Raw genomic sequence first — 18,813 nt, forward strand, 5'->3', positions numbered from 1 at the left:
ATGAACCTATTCTTGATTCATTACGCACTTCCTTTTCATTCTTTGAGAACAGAGCTTCAGCTTCATGGAGAAAGCCTGACAAACGAAATTGCAGTGTGGGTTGGAAGCAAGAGGATGACTTCAGTATGATGGAAAAGTACTCATTTCATTTTCTTGTGAAGGCTGAAATGAGACAGGCTAATTACACATAGGGAATGTGTCCGATCGCAGAATACAATGGGTATTAAGGGGTTTGTCAAAAAGAGTATGTCAGAAACAGATTTTCCAACAGTTACATTCAAGTTGCACATGTAAAAACAACCATTTCAATCTAAAGCAACAACAAAAAGCCAATACCTGTCCAAAAATAATTGTCCATTAACAAATCACTCAAAGAGCCTGGAAACATGAGAGGGTACCACAAACCAGCCTCCTCCTTACTCACCCAGCTTTACAGACGAGCCGAAAGCGTGCGGTTACTTCACGGAAAGAAACAGGAAAACATGGCCCATTCCCAGAGTCTCTGAACACCTTTTGCTTGTGAAATCCCAAAGAAGATTCATGTGTTTGGTAGGGGAAACAGGAGATGGACAGTGCACTGGCATGTTTTTCTGAGTGCTTCAGGGACATACAGTCCCCAGTTCCAGCTGTCACATAACTCCTGCAACAGGTTGAAGGGGGCAGGCAGAGTTGCACTCCCATCGCTTCCCCAGTTTTTGGAAATAACCAAGCCCCTTGAAAATTACTGGCTAAATACTCGTCTGTTGAAGTAGGGACAAACATCTTGCTGTAAGTTTCAGATCTTAACAACTGCCAAAGCTAGGCACCAAAAGACCAACACCAAGTTATGTGTTTGGACACGAAAAGTGACCTGTTCCTCATAAGCACAGAGCAGATCCCACCAAAACCAGTATGAGAAGCAGATGTATCATGCTCCTGAAAACATCAAGTTAGGTATCTGTGGAGCAACAATAGCTTAAAGCCAACTAGAGGAGGAATCAGGCTACTGTGCTTTCTGTGGAAAATAATCAAAAAGGTACAGTGAAATCAGCACAGTTTTATGTGCAAAGTGCATGTTATAATTTAAAAATAGCATTACTGCTGCATAAGATGACTACTGCCAATAAAAGCCCCATTTTTCTGAATAGTGGCGTATTAGTCATCCTCTGATGCCTAACAAAGGGAAAACCGGACAAGCTGCAAGAAGGACCAATTGTGATGGATACCGAAGAGATGTTAACAAAACTGTTGCAGTCTTTATACTTACTGTGTCAGTGCTTTAATTCCACCTGCTTTGAAAGACTCTTCTATCATTCGTCCTGCACACAATCACCATCTCTCAGACGGTGGGCACACTTCCTCAACCTTTCCTCACTCTTCTGGCTAGGGTTTATACGGGTCTGTCAACGGCCAAACAAAATGAGCTGCTACAAACCGCAGCTGTACTCATAGTGACCAAAAAAACCCCAAAAAGCAGTAATTCTGGTTTCAGAGGTGTATAAGGACAAAATTTCTCTACCAATTTCAGGATTCCACAAATCACCTAAGCGGGGAATTTTAAAGGAAAATAGGAGTCAGGTACTCAAATACTCTCAAAAGTTAATGCAGGTGGGAGGCTAGCAACTTTAGTGTCTCCTGAAAATTTAAGCCTTGAGGGAACAGCAAACTCTGTTTTCCCTCAAGGCACTGGATATCACTACCAGAGCCGATATACTGCTTCCCATTCGGTTCCACGCAATGCATCACAAGGTATCTTGCAGGCCAAGATCATTAGGAACAGTGTTAACCAACATCAGCAAACCTCTGCAGGAATGGCAGGCCTATTGCGCAATAATGGAGGTGAAGCCCTTTTTTAAACAACTTGGTATTTACTTATCTTCATTAATAGTAAAATGCATTAATGATCAAGAGCTGGTGCAGCAGGGAACCTCTCTGAGGCTCTCAGGGGATCAATTAAGATAACCTTATTTGAAATAAAGCTGTTTAAAAGGACATATGCAATGTAATCCAGGGCAGGGGAAATTCCCTGTTTAAAGAAACGGTTGTTTCTCAAGCCAGCCATTCTTGATGAGCATTCTACACTTGTTTTAGAAGTAAATTCTAACTGTAATTCTAAAAGAAACAGAAGGCCTGAACTGCATTTTTTCCACTTGTTGCTTATTGCCACATATAATGAAGAAATAAATCAACCTGAGATGGTGACCTTGCATCATTCAGCAAAACATGAAGTTTCATGTGGGAAGTGGTGACAATCATTTTGTCATCCAGCGAGGGTTTGCCCAAAATCTGCCTCCCTCAAGGTCCACGTTTACCTTGGAACAGAGACCATCTCTGCTGAACACAAGTGTTACTGGATAAATGGTAGATGTTACCAGCAATAAAATCTGGAAACTGGGGTGAAGCGTGACAGGGTGAAAATGTATTGGCTTAGTCTAAATACTCATCTTGGAAAGGTTTACTTGAGGGGCATCCCCGAAGATCCTAAGTAAGATACGTTCTCCTGCCAACAAGTGTTGTGCAAACAGTCTAATTAGGAGATGTTTGCTGCTGCCAGAGACAGGCGGCTTCACAACTTGGTATTTCTGCCAAATCACTGTAAAGGAGATGTGTCCCAGTCTTTGTTAAGATGACTGCTGCAGTTTCTCTTCTTGAAATGCTAGACATTCTTCTCCACAGACCCCTCTAGGTAGTATTTGAGTTAATCTAATTAATCCACTTGGCAATATCATTAATCAAAGGCAGATTCTGCCCTGCTTATTACAAGACCTCTTACACTTCCACTCCCCTCACTAGTTTTAATTAATGCTGTAGTTGGCTGAACCTCCTTCCTCTTCCATCCTACAAAGACTGATGTTACTTTTGCAGTGAACTATGCTTCAACCATCTAGGACATGTTTGCTGACATTTCACAAGATGACAGCTGAGGAAGTGAGAGCTAGAGAGAACTTGCACAAGTTAGTGCAGAAGCCAAGTTGGAAGATGACTGAAGAAAGATGCTCTTTGGTGGCACATAGCTGTCCTGTTTAAAATTTACAACTAGTTTCCCATAATGCCTCCTTTTTATAGCATCGTTATCACAGAATAATTTACAATCGGCCTCACCAGTTGCATTAACAGTCTTTTGCAGGTTTATAAAAAGAACATTGTAGCAAGAAATCTCAATTAAAAACACATTAAAACAGATGCACTGAGACTGCAGCGCTACAAGAGACAGCCCGGCTCCAGTCCCAGCCTGCAGGAGGCACAGAGGTGGCACATGCAGCCTCCACAACTTTTCCAGCACCCTTCAGGGCTTAGCAAAGAGAGATCCCAAAGGACCCTAAAGAGAGCTTCCTTCTGGGCTGAAAGACAATCTCTATGATGCAAGGAGAACAGAGAAGGATCATTAAAAGAAAACAGTTAAATTGTCTTGAGGACAGAAAAAAGCAGGAGAAATCACTCTTAACTATTGGAAACTGCAAGAATCACACAAAACTCTTTGGTTAGGTATAGTTACAACAGCTATGCTCATCCTCCAGATTATTGCAAATGCCAGCAACAAAAACATCCATCAATACTATGCTAATTTGCACAAAATTAGTTTGTATGAATATAACCAAGGCAGGATTGGGACTGCGAGATGGAGAGGTCCGGGTAACCTCCTCTCACTGTGCCTGAATAAAGCAGGGATCTGAAAAAAGCAAGAGAGGGATAGCAAATTGTTTGTAGTAACAGTTAACCTCAAGTGTATTTTATTCTCGGACCAGGAAAGCACAAGGAGAGTGGAGAAAGGGCTTATGCTGACAGTGCTGACGGTCCATTAACTACAGCAGTTCTGCTGCCCGAATGATCAAACTCAGGTTTAACAGCAGTGCCGTCTTTTCACTCTACAAGGAAGGAACAGAAGGGGCTTGATCCAGCTTATAAATTTTGAGCTTTAGCCTAAATGACAAGAAACAACTCATTAATAGAGACCTAAGATCTGAAAGAATTAGTAGATTACTAACTTACGACATCACCCAAACATAACCTCCACGTTCCCTAATTGCTCTCGTGTTTCTCTTCACACCACTTGTGCAAGAGAATCAGGGATATTAAGACCACTTCCACACACTTGATGAAAAGAACACAAACCATGTAAGCTGAAAGCCCTCAAAGGCCCTGTAGGTTTATGGAAAAAAAAAGTGAGGTCATTATGCGTTGGTATTATTCTCAGTTGCCCTCAGTGGGTATCAGTCATCATTACAGCACTCTGAATCATAATGGACTCCAACAGTTTAATAATGATTGCAACACCCTTCCTAATGAGGTTGGTGCTGCCCTCTGATGTGAATATTCATAAAACTGGGCTGGTAATGGGTTCTGTCTTGATTAGCAGGCTGTGGTTCTGTATCAAGTTTGAGAGACATCTTTTGATGCCAAAAAAAAAAAAATCAAATTAAATCCTTGTTTCAAGCAGAGTAAATGAATTTGACTTTAGGTGATCAAGAGGGGAAAAACTTCTAATTAGAGATGCAAGCAATCATCTTGTTCACTATTCTTTCAAAGAAGGGCTATAGGGACACAGAATCCTAATAAACCTTCCCTCAATCACCTTTTAGATAAATGTTAAGGATTAAAATTAAATGTAATTAAACTTTGTTAATCTGATGTGGTTTCCACTGATACTCCATTTTTTTTCTTTGCCCTGTCACCCTTTGCTTATTCCCAAGTCCTTCTCCCACCAGCACCATCTCACCCGGCAGGGCAGGCAGGAAGGCAAGCTGCTCCTGGGGGCCCAGCAGAGCCCAGCCGGGCTTCCAGCGCTGGCGTGGCACTTGCTCAGGCCCCGCTGCCCCCAGCAGCCACTACTGCAGCTGCTTTTGAACACGGGTCTTCTCACAGCTTCCATCGCCGCAGAATCAGAGGCGCCTCCCAAGCAATTAAAACTCCAGCACCTTCCTCTCCTTTTTTTTGAAGGGAGAGGTGGGCACCTCGTCTTGCCTTTGCAATTGTTGTCAATTTCACCTCATCGCTCAGAAAGTAAATGGAACCAGCCTCTAAATATGAGGATTTAAGCTTCTGTCCGTTAAGTAAATAGAAAGACTCCCATTTCTTCCTAGGTCTGGAAGGAGACTGTTACACCCCCCGGGATGTCCCTGAAAGCCAGCCGACCCGCAGAGCTGGAATTCCTGGGACCACCCTTACAAGTAAGAAGCTTCCCGCCCAATACAAAATGCAGCTATCCTGGCGCTAATCTAGCCAGGCAGACAGAGACCGATTTGAACTAAGCTTCCGCTCACTTCTGAAAAGAAAAGAAACCAGACATCCATCCCTTATCCCTGTCCACACAAGATGCTCGCTGCACGACAGGGAAATGGAAAAAAAACCAGCCCATTTGCTCACCAATAAGAATTGGACTAGATTAGGGCTTTAATAATGATGAATAGTAACAATAATAACGATGATGAAGCTTTTGCACTCCAGTGTCAGAGTCACAGCAGAAAGGAGCCTGCAATAAGAAAGGGATTCTGAGCCAAATGGTGGGGCGAGAGCAGAAACAAAAGGAAGAACTGGAAGTGACTCCAGGCGTAAGCAGGTCTCAGTCACAGCACGGGGCCTGATAAGATGCATAGTGCCTTTAAACCTCTAATAAGGTGTTAATTTGAGCTATCTATCCCCAACGCAAATACAGCTTCACATATTGCTGATCTGTATGAGGGGGACAAGACTGCCAAAACCACTGAACAACCAACACCGAAGAGGCAGGTTTTTCCCTGACCTCCTCCATTTATAATCAGCCAGAATTACTTGGGCAGAACATGCCTTCCCTTCCCTGCTCGGATGCTCAGAAGCATGATGAAAACATGAATGCATTACCGAATTCAGCCCTCTCTGCCCTCCCACCCTGACTTTCCTTCATTAGCGCACGCTTCGGAGAGACAGAAAGCGCTGTTTACGGGAGCGCTGTTTGCTCCTCCTGGCCAGCGATATTTTAAAACCCCCAGCACGTAGGTGCTCAATCGCAAGAGCGCTCGGTATCTCGGCGAGCAGCTGCTGTGTCACTGCCAGGCTTCTCCTGCCGCAGACCTGTCACTGGCCTCGCCGCTCAGTGCCAAGCCCACAGACCACCGGGGGCCAGCAAGCAGATGGCTTATCTCAAAGTCTAATTATCAGCACTGACTGAAAAGCCTGCAGCCGAGACCAGCGTGGGGCAGGATTATGCTGGGTTACTGTTTAGGGGAAATGGTGGCAGAACAGGATGGGATAAGGATGGATGACTGAGATTCTCCTGCCAGGCTCCTAGTGCATCGCAAGGTGTCGGGGAAAGCCGGGCTGAGCTCCGGTCTGGGCTCTGCTGACATCTGGCTTGTGGCGAACACCACCCTGGCAAACACAAAATGTCTTTTACAAAGACAGAAACAAAAATCAAAATCCTCCTAGCATTCTCTTCAGGTCTCACAGAAAACTATGCAGCAAGAATTAACAATACTTCCTTCTCTTTTGTCTGCAGTAAACACTGCATGCTGCACTGAGCTGCACAGACCATACTCGATCTGAGCTGACAGCTCGCAACGGTTTCCAGCCATACCTGGGTTTTTTTCCTGAGCTTGCAATGAAAAGAACAATGCCAAATAAGTGAGCCAGTAACTCAATTTTAACCAGACCTGGTTTATTCACTTTCAGAAAAGAACAGCAACAAAGATAGCCATATGAAAATGAAAAACCAGCCGAACAGTTCCAGGTTTCCTTTTTATATCTAGGCAAATTTAGAGCTAATCTGACCTCAAAGAAAGAAGGTGGTAAGACTGACCCAAGGCAAATACAGGTCTGCATGCAACGCCCCTCTGTCCTGGCCAAACCACCACCTCAACATCCTGGGGCTGGCTTGGGCCATCCATGCGGCTCTGCAACGGTCCTTGTTTGCAACACCATCTGCCCTCCAGTAGCAGTGGGTACTCGGTGTTGTCCTGGCTGCCACTGATCTCCCATCTCCTCTGCCTGCAAAGACTCTAGGTTTCATCACCTAGCAGAGTGCCTGGTGTGGATCAGGCTGAGACTCAACAAACTGATTTAAGTTTTGAAAAAACAAACTCTCCTTTCCCCTTCCAGACAGATGACCAGTTCAATACCATCTTACCAAAAAACTGCCATGAAAAGCATGTTTTCTTTCAATTGTGTCAGTTACCCCTCTGTATCTGAAAATACTAACAGCTGCATTATTCACAGTTAGTTACTATGACAATAAGAAATTCTCCAATGACAGAACAAGAGTCTCATTGTGGCAACTTCTACAAAGGCATGAAGAGTCGCAAAAGCAAGGAGAACTACATTATCAGGAATGGCCTTAGTGAGACTGCCAGAAACTATTTAAATGAAGCAGTGAGGAAAGGAGGCCATGTCCGAAACTCAAGCAAAATATTCTCCAGCTCTGTAAATTAACTGTAGTACTAATCAAGATGACAAAAAGGGCCATGTGTTGTTACATGACAGTCACATGGCTAAGGGCATCCCAGCACTTCTTTAAAGAGAGAGCATTCAATTCAACATCACAAATTAACGTTTGCCTTCTACAGCCTTGAAGCAACCAACATTTGTTCAGTAACTCAGTATGTCACCAGCTCTGCGTTCCTGCCACTAACTTGCCTTTTTGCACCCACGTGTGCTGAACACTCCATGCCAGGTGCTTAGTTACTCCATTCCCCGCAGCCGGACACTGGGGAATAGAGGAGAACTACAGCAGGAGGTTGCTCACCCCATCCTAACCAAGGTTAGGGAGATGCAAGTAACTGGAGGCAGCAAGGAAAGGCTGAAGAATCACCTCCAGCTGTGTTTCTGCTTACCTACTGTCCTGTTAAAGGCTTTCACTGAATAAAGAGACCATAAAATGTTTGTACGAATTAACAAATAAGCTGTCTATCCTAAGCATGTCCCACAGTAACTGGAAGCCACCTGGGGATGACGTAAACCTGCAGGCTGGCAGTGCTCTCCTGCAGGCTGCCCACCCGTCAGGGCGGTGGGAATGCGAGACAGAGGGGGCTGCGGGACGCGGCGCAGCCCTGCCCAGGCCCTCTGGGGGTGCACCCCTAGGCTGCCTGGTTTGTGTGGGGCGTCCCGAGCAGCCGCAGCCCGAGGTAGGCTGGTGTATGTTGTTGTTTGCTGCAGGTACAATATGCTGCTGCTGCTTTCAGGGCCACAATACAAATGTGCCAGTCCATGCCCTTGGAGGTGTTCCTGTGCTTGGGTATATTCGGTACTTCATTTGTTTCTCCCGAGTAGTACTAATGGAGCAAACGTGGGGTGGGGATCTGAACTTCTGCAAGCAACATAAGGCGTTAAGTAACACTATGTAACATCTGTAGCTCTAGGTTTCAGTTTTACATTAAAGGTGTCAGTAAAGAGGAATTTAAACACTGTCAGTGAAGTACTCCTCATCACCATATTGCCAATGTCTCTAAGCTCCTGCACAGATTCAGAGTTCACAGTATCCTTTTAATAATTCCATCATCTCCCACAACTGCACTGAACACTATGGAAGCATACTATATTTTAAAAAGAAACTTACACTGGAATGCATAGGCACATTCTCACACAGTGAGATACAGGGCTCTGGCTGAAACAGACAACAGGTGTGATTCAGCATGCCCGCCTCCCACAGCAATCCTTACCAAACGTGCGACGGGCAGATTCTGAAAAGCAGGTACAGGAATTAACTAGCCTAAAGGAAAGATTAATTATGTCCTAAAGCAAGGACCTTGGATTTTATTTTCTTTTTAAAGTGAGAATGACTGAAAACTAGATGAGACCAAACCACCACCTTGCCCAGTATCTGTCTCTCTTGGTAACACTACCTGGGCACACACGAAGGGATGCACAAGGCAAATTTCTAGCGAATGATACTTCCTCCATGTGCTCTCCTAGTTTCTAGCTATTTACAGCTGAGGGGGTTGATCTCAGCTACACCTGGTAACCTTGTGTTTAATAGGTCCTGATGGATTTTTCTTCCACCCACGTAAACTTTTGCACTAAGATCCCAGTTTACAGATGCTGTGAAAAGACATGCCGCCTTTCATTTGTTTTGAGCCTACCAGCTAACAAATTCATTAATGATCTCCAGTTCTCGTATGAGGAGAAACAGTGAACAACTACTCCCTGTTTTGATGCTCACGATTTAAGGAGCCTGCATCCCAGATTTCCTCCATGCGATTTCTCTTCCACAGTGTAGAGACTCAGTCTACAGTCATTCCTCAACATGGAAATTGTTGTAAACCTTAAATTCTATTTGCCACCCTTCTCTGCATCTTTTGTAGTCCTTCTATCTTTTTTGGTGTTTATTTTTCCTGAGATGGAGGGAGTGATGATAGGGACAAAGGAACATAAACCACACAAAAATTACAGAAGTGGATGCTCCCTGAATTTATTCAGTGCTATAATGATGTTTTCAGTTTTATTCTCTGTTCCTCTCCTAACAGTCACTAACATTCCTACCACGAAGTTTGGTTTTTGACACCTATTTAGTGGTAATTTTGAATGCTCTTTATATTCATAAAAAATAGAAAGCCTTGTCTCCAATCTTATTACAATGCCTTGAGTCTCAGCAAACTTCTTTCTGCCCAGTTCTTCCTAAGGTCAATTTTAATGGCCATTAAGTTCAGCTAGGATTTTATTCATTTCAACAGTGAGTCTAACTTACTACCTTTACATTCAAGGGTAATACCTGAGAGCAATTTGTTAGTATTTATCCTTTTTCTCCCCCCAGAAATGTTGTCCTAAAGTTCCCTGGGAGAGGAGGGGGGAACTCGGGTCAATCTGCCTGCCTTTATTCTCTGCAGTGCCTGACAGGTGTTCTAGGTGTCACCCTGGGTGTCAAATGATGGTAATTAGTCATTTGACAGAAGTAAGCGCTCCCACAAATTGCGCAGGCTACTGGTGGCCTCTGGAGACACATCCAAAAAGGAAGGGACATCTCTGCTCCGAAGCCACCCACAGTGGTTAGGTGCATACCCAGTCCTGCTTACGCACTAGCGCATGTTGCACAGCCAGGACACCTCAGGCTCACTCTGCTGACACTGTGGCGCTTCCTACCCCATGTCTTAACAAAAGGTCCTTAGTCCTTAGCAGCAGAGCTAGTGGAGAGCTCAGCTCACGTGTTCAGCGATCCCTGTTCCCACCCCTGTCAGCAGCAGGCCCTGGTTTACAGCTCTTCAGTTCACCTGACACTTCTTTGCTGTGGTCCCAGCGACCTAGCCAGCTTCACATGGCTCCAAGGGAAGCAATACTGTGAAGTGTTTAATCTCATCTAATTTTTCCACCCCAGTACTTTCAGGCTGAGACTGTGTGCCAACATAACACCTGCCATTAAGCGTTGCTTGTTATTTCATCTAAGCACCTCACCTGCTTTTACTGCTGGAAGGAATAAGTGTTTCTCCTGTTGTGATGACTCACAGCACAGTGGAAAAGAATCATGCTCTGAACTCTCACCTTATTGATCCTTTGATTTCTACCTATGAAAAACTCAAATATTTGGAGATCCAGCCCATATAATTCTCCATTTGTTTCTAGTCTCTTTCACAGGTCTACTAGGCTTGCAGAGACAGATCCAAAATCTTGTGAAGGCAGACTCTCGTCACAAGATCAGCATTAACACTGCTGCAACAAAGCCAGCTTATTAAATTAAGGTACACAAGACTTTGCTGTGGTTGCACCTAAGCATAACTGGAGACTCTCTTGATTTAAAATACAGCGAAAAATCTTGACACAAAAACTTGGAAGAAAGACAAACATTCATCCCTCCTTCCCTCACCCTACTACTATTCTCTGCGGACTTAAAAGCAGCATCTCATGCAGCCAAATACTCTGAGTAACAACACCGTACAACATGCTACACCCCAACACGCACCTGTGATTAAAGTTGTCTAATAAAAATATTGCCTGGTACATTCTTGTCTCACACTTGGTCTTCTGTCTAACACAACAGACAGATGAAATTAATATTGCAGTATATAGTTCCAAGTCACTAAAGCAGAATATCCATATTCTATTTGCTTACATGAATATAAATATAACCAATAAATTAATATAAAATAAAACACATTTTTGCAGTAGCATCAGGCATGGACGTCTACAGCCTGTCCTTTCTCACCAAGAGAAAATAAGATTTTAAAAAAATCCATTAGTAAAGTGAGAATATTAAATCTACAATTTTACTGTTAACAGAGGTCTTTATCCTAGCTTAGTCCTTCACTTCCTCTCACTTTTGGCTTCTCCTGCTAGTAGCCAGTAATTTCAAAAGAATCAGCAACTTTAATCACTGGATGGGCTGTTAGTCAGTCAATATAAATCTGTTACTCTCTTTTTGCAGGAGCAGAAAATGGTCTTACTCTAGGAGAGACTGACCTACAGAGAAGAGAATGTGCAATACTCAACCAAGAAGACAGCTCATACACATTGGATGTAGGTAATACAGGGCAAAATACCCTTGTATTTAAAATTTATTTGGAGAGAGATGCACTGACTTAGTTTGAATGCACCTGTTGCTTGATGCATTGGCTAAACCCTACAATTCCCCAAGCCTGCTATCCATTACTAACCATTTCAAAGTATTTCAAGCAGATATGAAACACAACAGTGTATTTAGGCTGCTCTCTCTACATCCTTATCTTTCTTGCCATCAATAACACGATGGAAAACATACCTGTGCTAACTAAAACGTTTGTCTGTCACAGTAAGGTGGATGCCTTGTTCAGTAGCAGTTCCGGTGCACTCCTCCCCACAGCGATAAAGCACTCTTGTTTTGTCACTACTGGGTGCAGCCCAGAGATGTTCTAAGCTGTAGGGACAGTATCCCAGTTGTCAGACATGTGGGAACAAAATCTGGCTTTCATGAAAGCCAGGGTCTTTGGGAACATTTTTAAGTTGTGGTAAACTGGAATCCAGTTGTTATTGGCAGGTGCAGGAGCAGCTGGAACAAGGGTACAAGCATCAGTTCCTTCCCCAAAGTTTCAGAAACAAGAAAATTGCCTGAATGCTCACATAGCGTGTCAGTAATAGCCAATATTTGCAAGGCGATAAGCACACTTTTTTGGAGAGTAAGCAAAGGCTACAGTGCGGCCCTTCCTGCTGGGCCAGCGCCCTGGGCGCTGTGTACTGGCAGTCTGGAGAGGTGAGATCCTGGGGAAAAAGAGCTGGGGGGCGGGGGCGTGTGTGTGTGTCTGGGTCCGAGTCTCTCAATCAGAGCTAAGAATTTCAAAATTAAATTCCTTCTAATGAAGGAACTACCCTATGCAACTGGATTTGGATAAAATGTACACGTTGAAATTAAATGGAATCATGTCTAACTTTCAAGAATTCAATACTTGCACTGCAGAGACAACGCATGTGGTGCCTGTATATGTAATGCACGCTTGCCACGGGAAACCAAGCACAATTGTTGCGAAGTTAATTAATTGCTTGGTGTTAACAGACTTTTCATATCTGAGCTGCGGTTTTCAAAATTCCCTGTGTTGTTGAGCCATTCGGAGAAAGCCAGCGAGGCTAAAAGAGCAAAGTGTTATATCCAGTGATGGTTTCACTGATCACCACATCATTGTATCTGTTTTTCAGCTTTTATACACTGGACTTTTGGAGTATCAAGCTTCTGGGAGTTCTTGAGACAAAAGACTTAATCCTAACAAAACCACTGAAAAACTTGGTGTTCTATGACCCATGACCACTTCTATGCAAACCTAACACTCTGGGGGACTTCAGGCTGTAGGGTAGATACAGAAACTAAGAAATGAATCAAAAATTTAGTTAACTAAACTATTTTTCTTCCTAACTGTCTTCTCCAAGATGTTTCCCTAGGCAAGTGTCTTCATTTCTTTTTAGCACGGACTGAAAAATGTCAGCAGAGAAAACTATAAATCTGCCTTTTTTATTCTGTCTCAAGTTTTGAATAAAGCTATGGATCCTGTTCTTTACTGCAGATTTTCAAAGTTGTTCTGAGGATTTTGTTGGTTTTTTTTAAAAAAAATTATGCTACCCAGCTGTGAAGGGAATAAAAGAGAAAAATCAAAGCTATGGGTAGGCAGTGTGCATAAGCCAAGCTGGTCCCCAACACAGTGAGAAAGAAAATCTGGTGGAGTCATCATCCTCAACTCACCTGGTTTATTAAACCCCAGAGACAACAGACTTCACTCGGTCAAGGACACGTAGGGGCAGGAGGGGACCCTGAAGTGCAAAGCAGACTAGTTTTTGGTTTTGCTGGGACAGGTTGTTGGGAGAGGGTAGACTAGGAGGGCTACCCAACCGCAGGATGATTCACAAGCTCACTGCTGCAGTTGTCTTGATGAAATCAGAGCGTGCAGCAAATTTACATGACTGATGAACAGGTAACACAGGAATATTCTACTCATCTGTCTTCTAAATAGAAAACTACAGGCCATAAACCAAGATAACTTATCTATTCTTTATATGTATCCCTTACATTAAAAAAATTCTGAAGGTTTCCATTTTTTAAATGTGTAATATGATGTATGACTATTAAAAACATATTTCAGTCAATGAGTTCCTCAAAAATATTCTAATAATCACTGCTGCTGAACTTCAACGTTGTGATTCATCACCTTAATTCCAGACTTTCTCTGTTCCCTGACTAGGATTCCCAACCACCCCACTGAAAACACACAAAAGGCTTTCTGTAACTGCTCCCTCCAGCTACACTTCAGCAAATGATGGAGATACTTCCAGTACTTCACCGGTCTTAAATAAATGACAAAATGCAGGACAGACTCTAAAACACAAACGCTTACTTTGCCAGCTGCTCAAGTGCTTTGATTTCCCTGGTTGTGAAGGGCTACATTTTAACACCATTTTAAAGGAAAGTAAAACCTGGAGCAAAACTCAGCGAAGATTCATAATACAGGCAGCAGCAGCCCAGGAGGAGCTGCTGGCATTAAAGCCTACCCAAAGCCAGCTTGCTGTCTAGGCGTTTGCCACTACGCTCTACCGGCAGTAAAAACTGAAGTGAACAGAAGATGACAAGGACAACAAAAATATTTTTAAATTTTAAAAAGTAAATCCAAACACCTTATAAAAACAGTTGCCCTATAAAGCATGACACAAAAAGCTAGGGGTCTTTGGATATTTCAGCAGCTCTACTGTAACAACCTCCAACTCAAGCAAGCAGAAGCGACAGCGACCATCTAACCTTCGTGCTCCCCAGGGCCACTGGCTCTGCCTGAGGAAAGCTCCCGGTGGAGAACTACCCAGGCCCACAGCACCCCTCCACCTTAAAAGACTGACCACCAAATTCTTCCTCTCTTAAGATACAATTGAGGGAAAACAAGAATACTACAGGTCATAAAAGCGACTTTTAGTGGCAAGTAAATACAATAAACCAAGAAAGGGAAGAGAGGATAGGAGGTTCTCGGCAGTGGGAAAAGGAGCCTGCACAGGTGGCAGGGCAATCCCACTGGGAAAATGAAATGGAAAGAGAAGAAAGATGAGAAGCACAGGCAATGGGGGGGACAGCATAAAGCCGAACAAAGGCAGCATTTAGGTGAGAACAGAACTGTGTAGGTGATTTCTTTTTACGTGGCAGGGCACCAGATACCAGCTAGGTATATCACTAGTGTTTTTCTAACAAAGTGTCTTAGGTTTCTAACATCACTCATTGCTTTCTCATTAATGTGGCCTTTCCTTTATTATTTTCCTTCACTGCAGCCAAGTAGTTCCATGCCTGTGAAGACTGTGCCTCTGACCTGAACACTGGAAGGGCACGAGGTCTGCTCACAGAGCATTCTATAATTACTACAGCGAATCCACTGTCCAGCGGCTGCCTACTGCCCATTACATCTGTGCAAACTGCTATCAGATCCTCCAGAACACAGCAGCTCTTCGGACGCACGGATGTTTTCTATATAGGAAGAACATGGCAGACTTCAGTGCAGTGCACAGATACTCGGCTACGTGACCAACACTGACGACGTCTTGGCAAAATCCTATCTCCCAATGTGTTTTTATATTTGATTTATACAACAGACTACAGTTAACTAATGCATTTATCAGAAATGAACAAGCATAAATGCCATATAAACCAACTTGTCCATAACATCTTTTCTGTTTTTGTCCCAAGCAGGCCAACAAGTCACCAATCTAGAGTATTTATTTACAAGTAAACAGCCATATGACCTGAACTTTAAATTAAACCCAGATGTTTGAGCCCATATATAGCAACATTTCTTCAAAAAGATAATCAGTCATTAATTCTGCACATTACACAATGCTAGTGGATCACATTACTGTATTCCCATACCTTACATTTATTTTTCTAAAGAAATATTAGTTCTGAAAGTCCTAATATGGTCTACAAATAAATCTTCTCTAGTCTGCTATACTGGATAATCTTCCTTGATTGGCATTTTGGAATATCTCTGAGCTATGCATCCATTCAATTGTTTTGCAGGTTCATTTTCATTTTGAAATAAGTTTCGCACACAAAAAACATCCAAACAGGCTAATTTAAAGAAAGTGTTAGGTTTTGTTTCTTTGTATGTGTTAGCACATTTAGATGTCGAATGGTATGCATTATAAGATGACTGAAAACCTATTCCAGTAACAGTGCAGAAGTGCATAAGGGTTTGACATTTCTTCTTAATCTCTTACGTAGATTCCACTACAGGAACAAAAAGGATTAAATATTTAAAACCCCACAAAACTAATGAGTAGCTAATGCTGGGTGGTAACGCAGCACAGCAAAGAAATTCAAAATCTTATACCTAGCATATCTAGATGCTTTTCATATATAAATACATATGGAATATACACATGCATATATCTTTTACAGATGCTACATCCCAAACATGAATAGATGATTTACAAGTAAATTCTTAAATTAGAAAAGCTCTTCTTTCAGGGGAAAAAGCAAACCATTAGATTAAGACACTTACAGTAGTTTTCACTGCTAAAATCAGATAAGGCTTTTGCTTCAGGGAACTAATGCACAGGATCTTCCCTGAAGTAAAACAGCAAACGCAGGCACAAGGTAAACTGGCAGGCTCAACCACAGAAATAAAGTGCTGACCTCACCTAAATTCCTTTCTGGCAAAATAGTTTATGTTCCTGGTTATGTACAGGTAGCTCAGTTTCATTACACTAAATTGGACTTTTCTTGTTCATATTTAAATACGACATTGACACCAACACTGCAGTGTTTTGTAATACCAGCTACACATCATCTACCTGTCCCAGCGCAAATTACCCTCCTCTTACCAGTCTCTCATGAAGTTTTGCAAGTTTCCCTACCTGCTTTCTGTCTGTGGCTCCTCAGGAGTTCCTTTTTCCTCTCTCTTAACTAAGAAGAAACCTAAAAAACTCAGATACTGTCACTCATACCTTTTCTCCTACATTAAAATTTCCCATTATTTTCCCTTGTGATAACTCACTCCGATTCCTCTGCTATCCCTCCTCTAATCCATTCAGGTAACAGCAGCTTCAACTCATTCCCCTCATTTCTAGTCGTCACCACACAATCTCCAGCTCCGACTCCTTCCCTGCCGCGTACAAAGCCGCCCCACCATTCCCTTTCTTGCCCTCAGCGGCCATCAGCTACTAGCTTCTATTTCTTCAACTCTACCTTTGCCTGGTGGCATTTAAGGGACATCCATTTCACTGAAAAACACATTAAAACTTTGCTACAGCCCGTTCTGGGAGCCTAATGCTATATCCCCAGCTATTGGTTACATCAGTTAAGATGCACCTAAAAGAGCTAAGTTAAGGGATAATTGGTCTATAGTTTTCTTTAATTATGGTAGAATTGACATGAACGTGTGCAGGTGAAAGAGAAAAGCAAGGCAATGCCAGATCATTACCGGCCAGAGAGGGCCTCGAGAGGCTTGGGAGGTGATAGGAAGCTAGAGTCCTAGGGACAACGGAGAATTACTTACGGGAAGCCACACTGCATTGAACAGCACCATATTTCATTCGGGAGATCTTTGTGCAGAAAATTTTAGCTTTGTGGATAGTCTCTGGGCCATATGGGCCTGGCTGGGCATATACCGTCTGGGCAGATTAAAGGCATCTGAAAGCAAATGGGTAAATATGAATTCAAATAAAATCATAAGATGACATGCTAAAAGTAAGAGGTCTTTTGTTTGCCTGAGAATGGTAAATACTAAAAATGCTTGACCTAGTTGTGGATGGACATATTATGCCCTTGTAGGAAAAATCATCTAATTAATTTTAATTTTACTCAGACTACATACTTATGGTTTCTTCTAGTCCTGTGCAGCAACGGTAATTTCCTGTAAATTGCACAGAGAAGATATTGACTCCCTATTAGTGAGGATAACTCTTGAGGAGAGATGCATTAGAAAACACACACACTTTACAGGAGGCAGACATGCGGAGCTTGCTTCCCTATGAAAAGTATTATTTAAAACTGAAGGTCATAAAGTATGGCTATTTGTACAAGGCAAAGGAAACTCTGGATAGATTGTAGCTGAGCTCTTAATGATTGCTTCTCTTTCATTAGCTGTGGGTAGGAAGAGTAAGTAAAGGGCTGCAAACATGTATTCATGATTCTCATTAGCAAAAATGGCACTGTGCAAATCAATTTCCATGGATCCTGCTAGGATGGGCTTTCTAATTAGTCCATCATTAGACAGCTAACTTCTCACCACTTCTCAGACATCAAATAGTCCATCACCCCAACACATCACCCAAGCTAACAAGGAGAATTTTAATGAAAGCAAGTCAAACTGGCTGCTACCACAGAAGGCACACAATAGGCTTTGTTATTAATCTTTCCCTACCCTCATTTCTACTCAGGATTTTAGTTTCTGTTCTTATAAACCTTTTGGTTTGCACCAATAATTTTGTTTTTTAACCTCCTGTTACTAAAGAATAGACCAGCTGCAACATGGAGCTGGGGGGGAGGGGAAGCTGGGATAAAACGCAACCAAGGTACAAGCTGAGATTGCTACCGGGTATTTCAGAGCTTTCCATCTTATGATGCTGAAGAGAAATGTCAGCTTGCTGCTTGTGGTTTTAAATGGAAGCAGTCCGTGAAAAGCATTTGGCTGATTGGCTCAGCAGCGTGATTTAAATGAGCTTCCAGCATGGCCATCCTGCTTTACACGGGGCAGATGCTCCATTCCAAATGGTGGGGTCTGGGCTTGAAAAACCTATCAGCAGGCACAAAAAGGGAAACTCCCTTAAGATTAAAAGTGGCTTGACAAACACATACACAAAGGAATAAAGGAACACCTGACAAAGACGAAAAATCCCTCCCTGAACTGAGCAGTCATCTCAGTATTTGAGTAGCAACATCAGTATTTATTATTTTTTTTAATTGAGGGAAAAACATTTAAAAGAATAAATTCTACATGGACATGTCCCTAATTTAAAATAGCTGCTCCTGCCTGAAGGAAAATTTGCTGCCCTACTGTTCAGGCACAAGTCTGCTCATACCAATTTTCTGTTTCTCTGTGTTTTGCTTCCCTTTCTTCTTTATTACCAAGGACATTTACATGAAACAGCATTTTTGCTTTTAAGAGTTCATCTGTTCCCGCTGCTTATCCCCCCACCTGAAGTCATAATCCTCTGTTTGTGATGACATAATAATTTCCACTGCAACCAATTGTGATGCCACAAACAGAGGATTATGACTTTAGGTGGGGAATAAACAGCGGGAACAGATGAACACTTAAGAAACAAAGATCCTGTTTTCATGCAAATGTCTTTTGTCATCAAGAACAAGGTTAGAGAAATGCAGAAAATATACGATAAGAGCAAGCAAGCAGAATGGGTACTAAAGAGAAACTCTCAGCGTTTTCCAGGAGGCATTCAGCTGCTCTTTCAAATTAACTTCCTACGTAACTAGGAATTTTAAATGTT

The 18,813-nt window shown here is 42.6% G+C and overlaps 1 protein-coding gene across 5 annotated transcripts in view; it reads right to left on the reverse strand.

Moving 5' to 3' along the window:
- LOC102056891 (transmembrane protein 263-like) overlaps positions 1-18,813 on the reverse strand; it is a 204,923-nt gene that overhangs the window by 109,170 nt on the left and 76,940 nt on the right. For 2 of the 5 annotated variants that reach the window (XM_055715560.1, XM_055715561.1), the window contains one exon: positions 16,863-16,996. The exons of the other annotated variants lie outside the window; for them this stretch is intronic. In XM_055715560.1, coding sequence (XP_055571535.1) covers positions 16,863-16,899 — 37 coding nt within the window. In that variant the 5' untranslated portion in view covers positions 16,900-16,996. The remainder of the gene's footprint in view (positions 1-16,862; positions 16,997-18,813) is intronic. 5 annotated transcript variants of the gene reach the window in all.

Source organism: Falco cherrug, chromosome 7 (genome assembly GCF_023634085.1).
Source record: "Falco cherrug isolate bFalChe1 chromosome 7, bFalChe1.pri, whole genome shotgun sequence".
In the NCBI taxonomy this organism is placed as follows: domain Eukaryota; kingdom Metazoa; phylum Chordata; class Aves; order Falconiformes; family Falconidae; genus Falco; species Falco cherrug.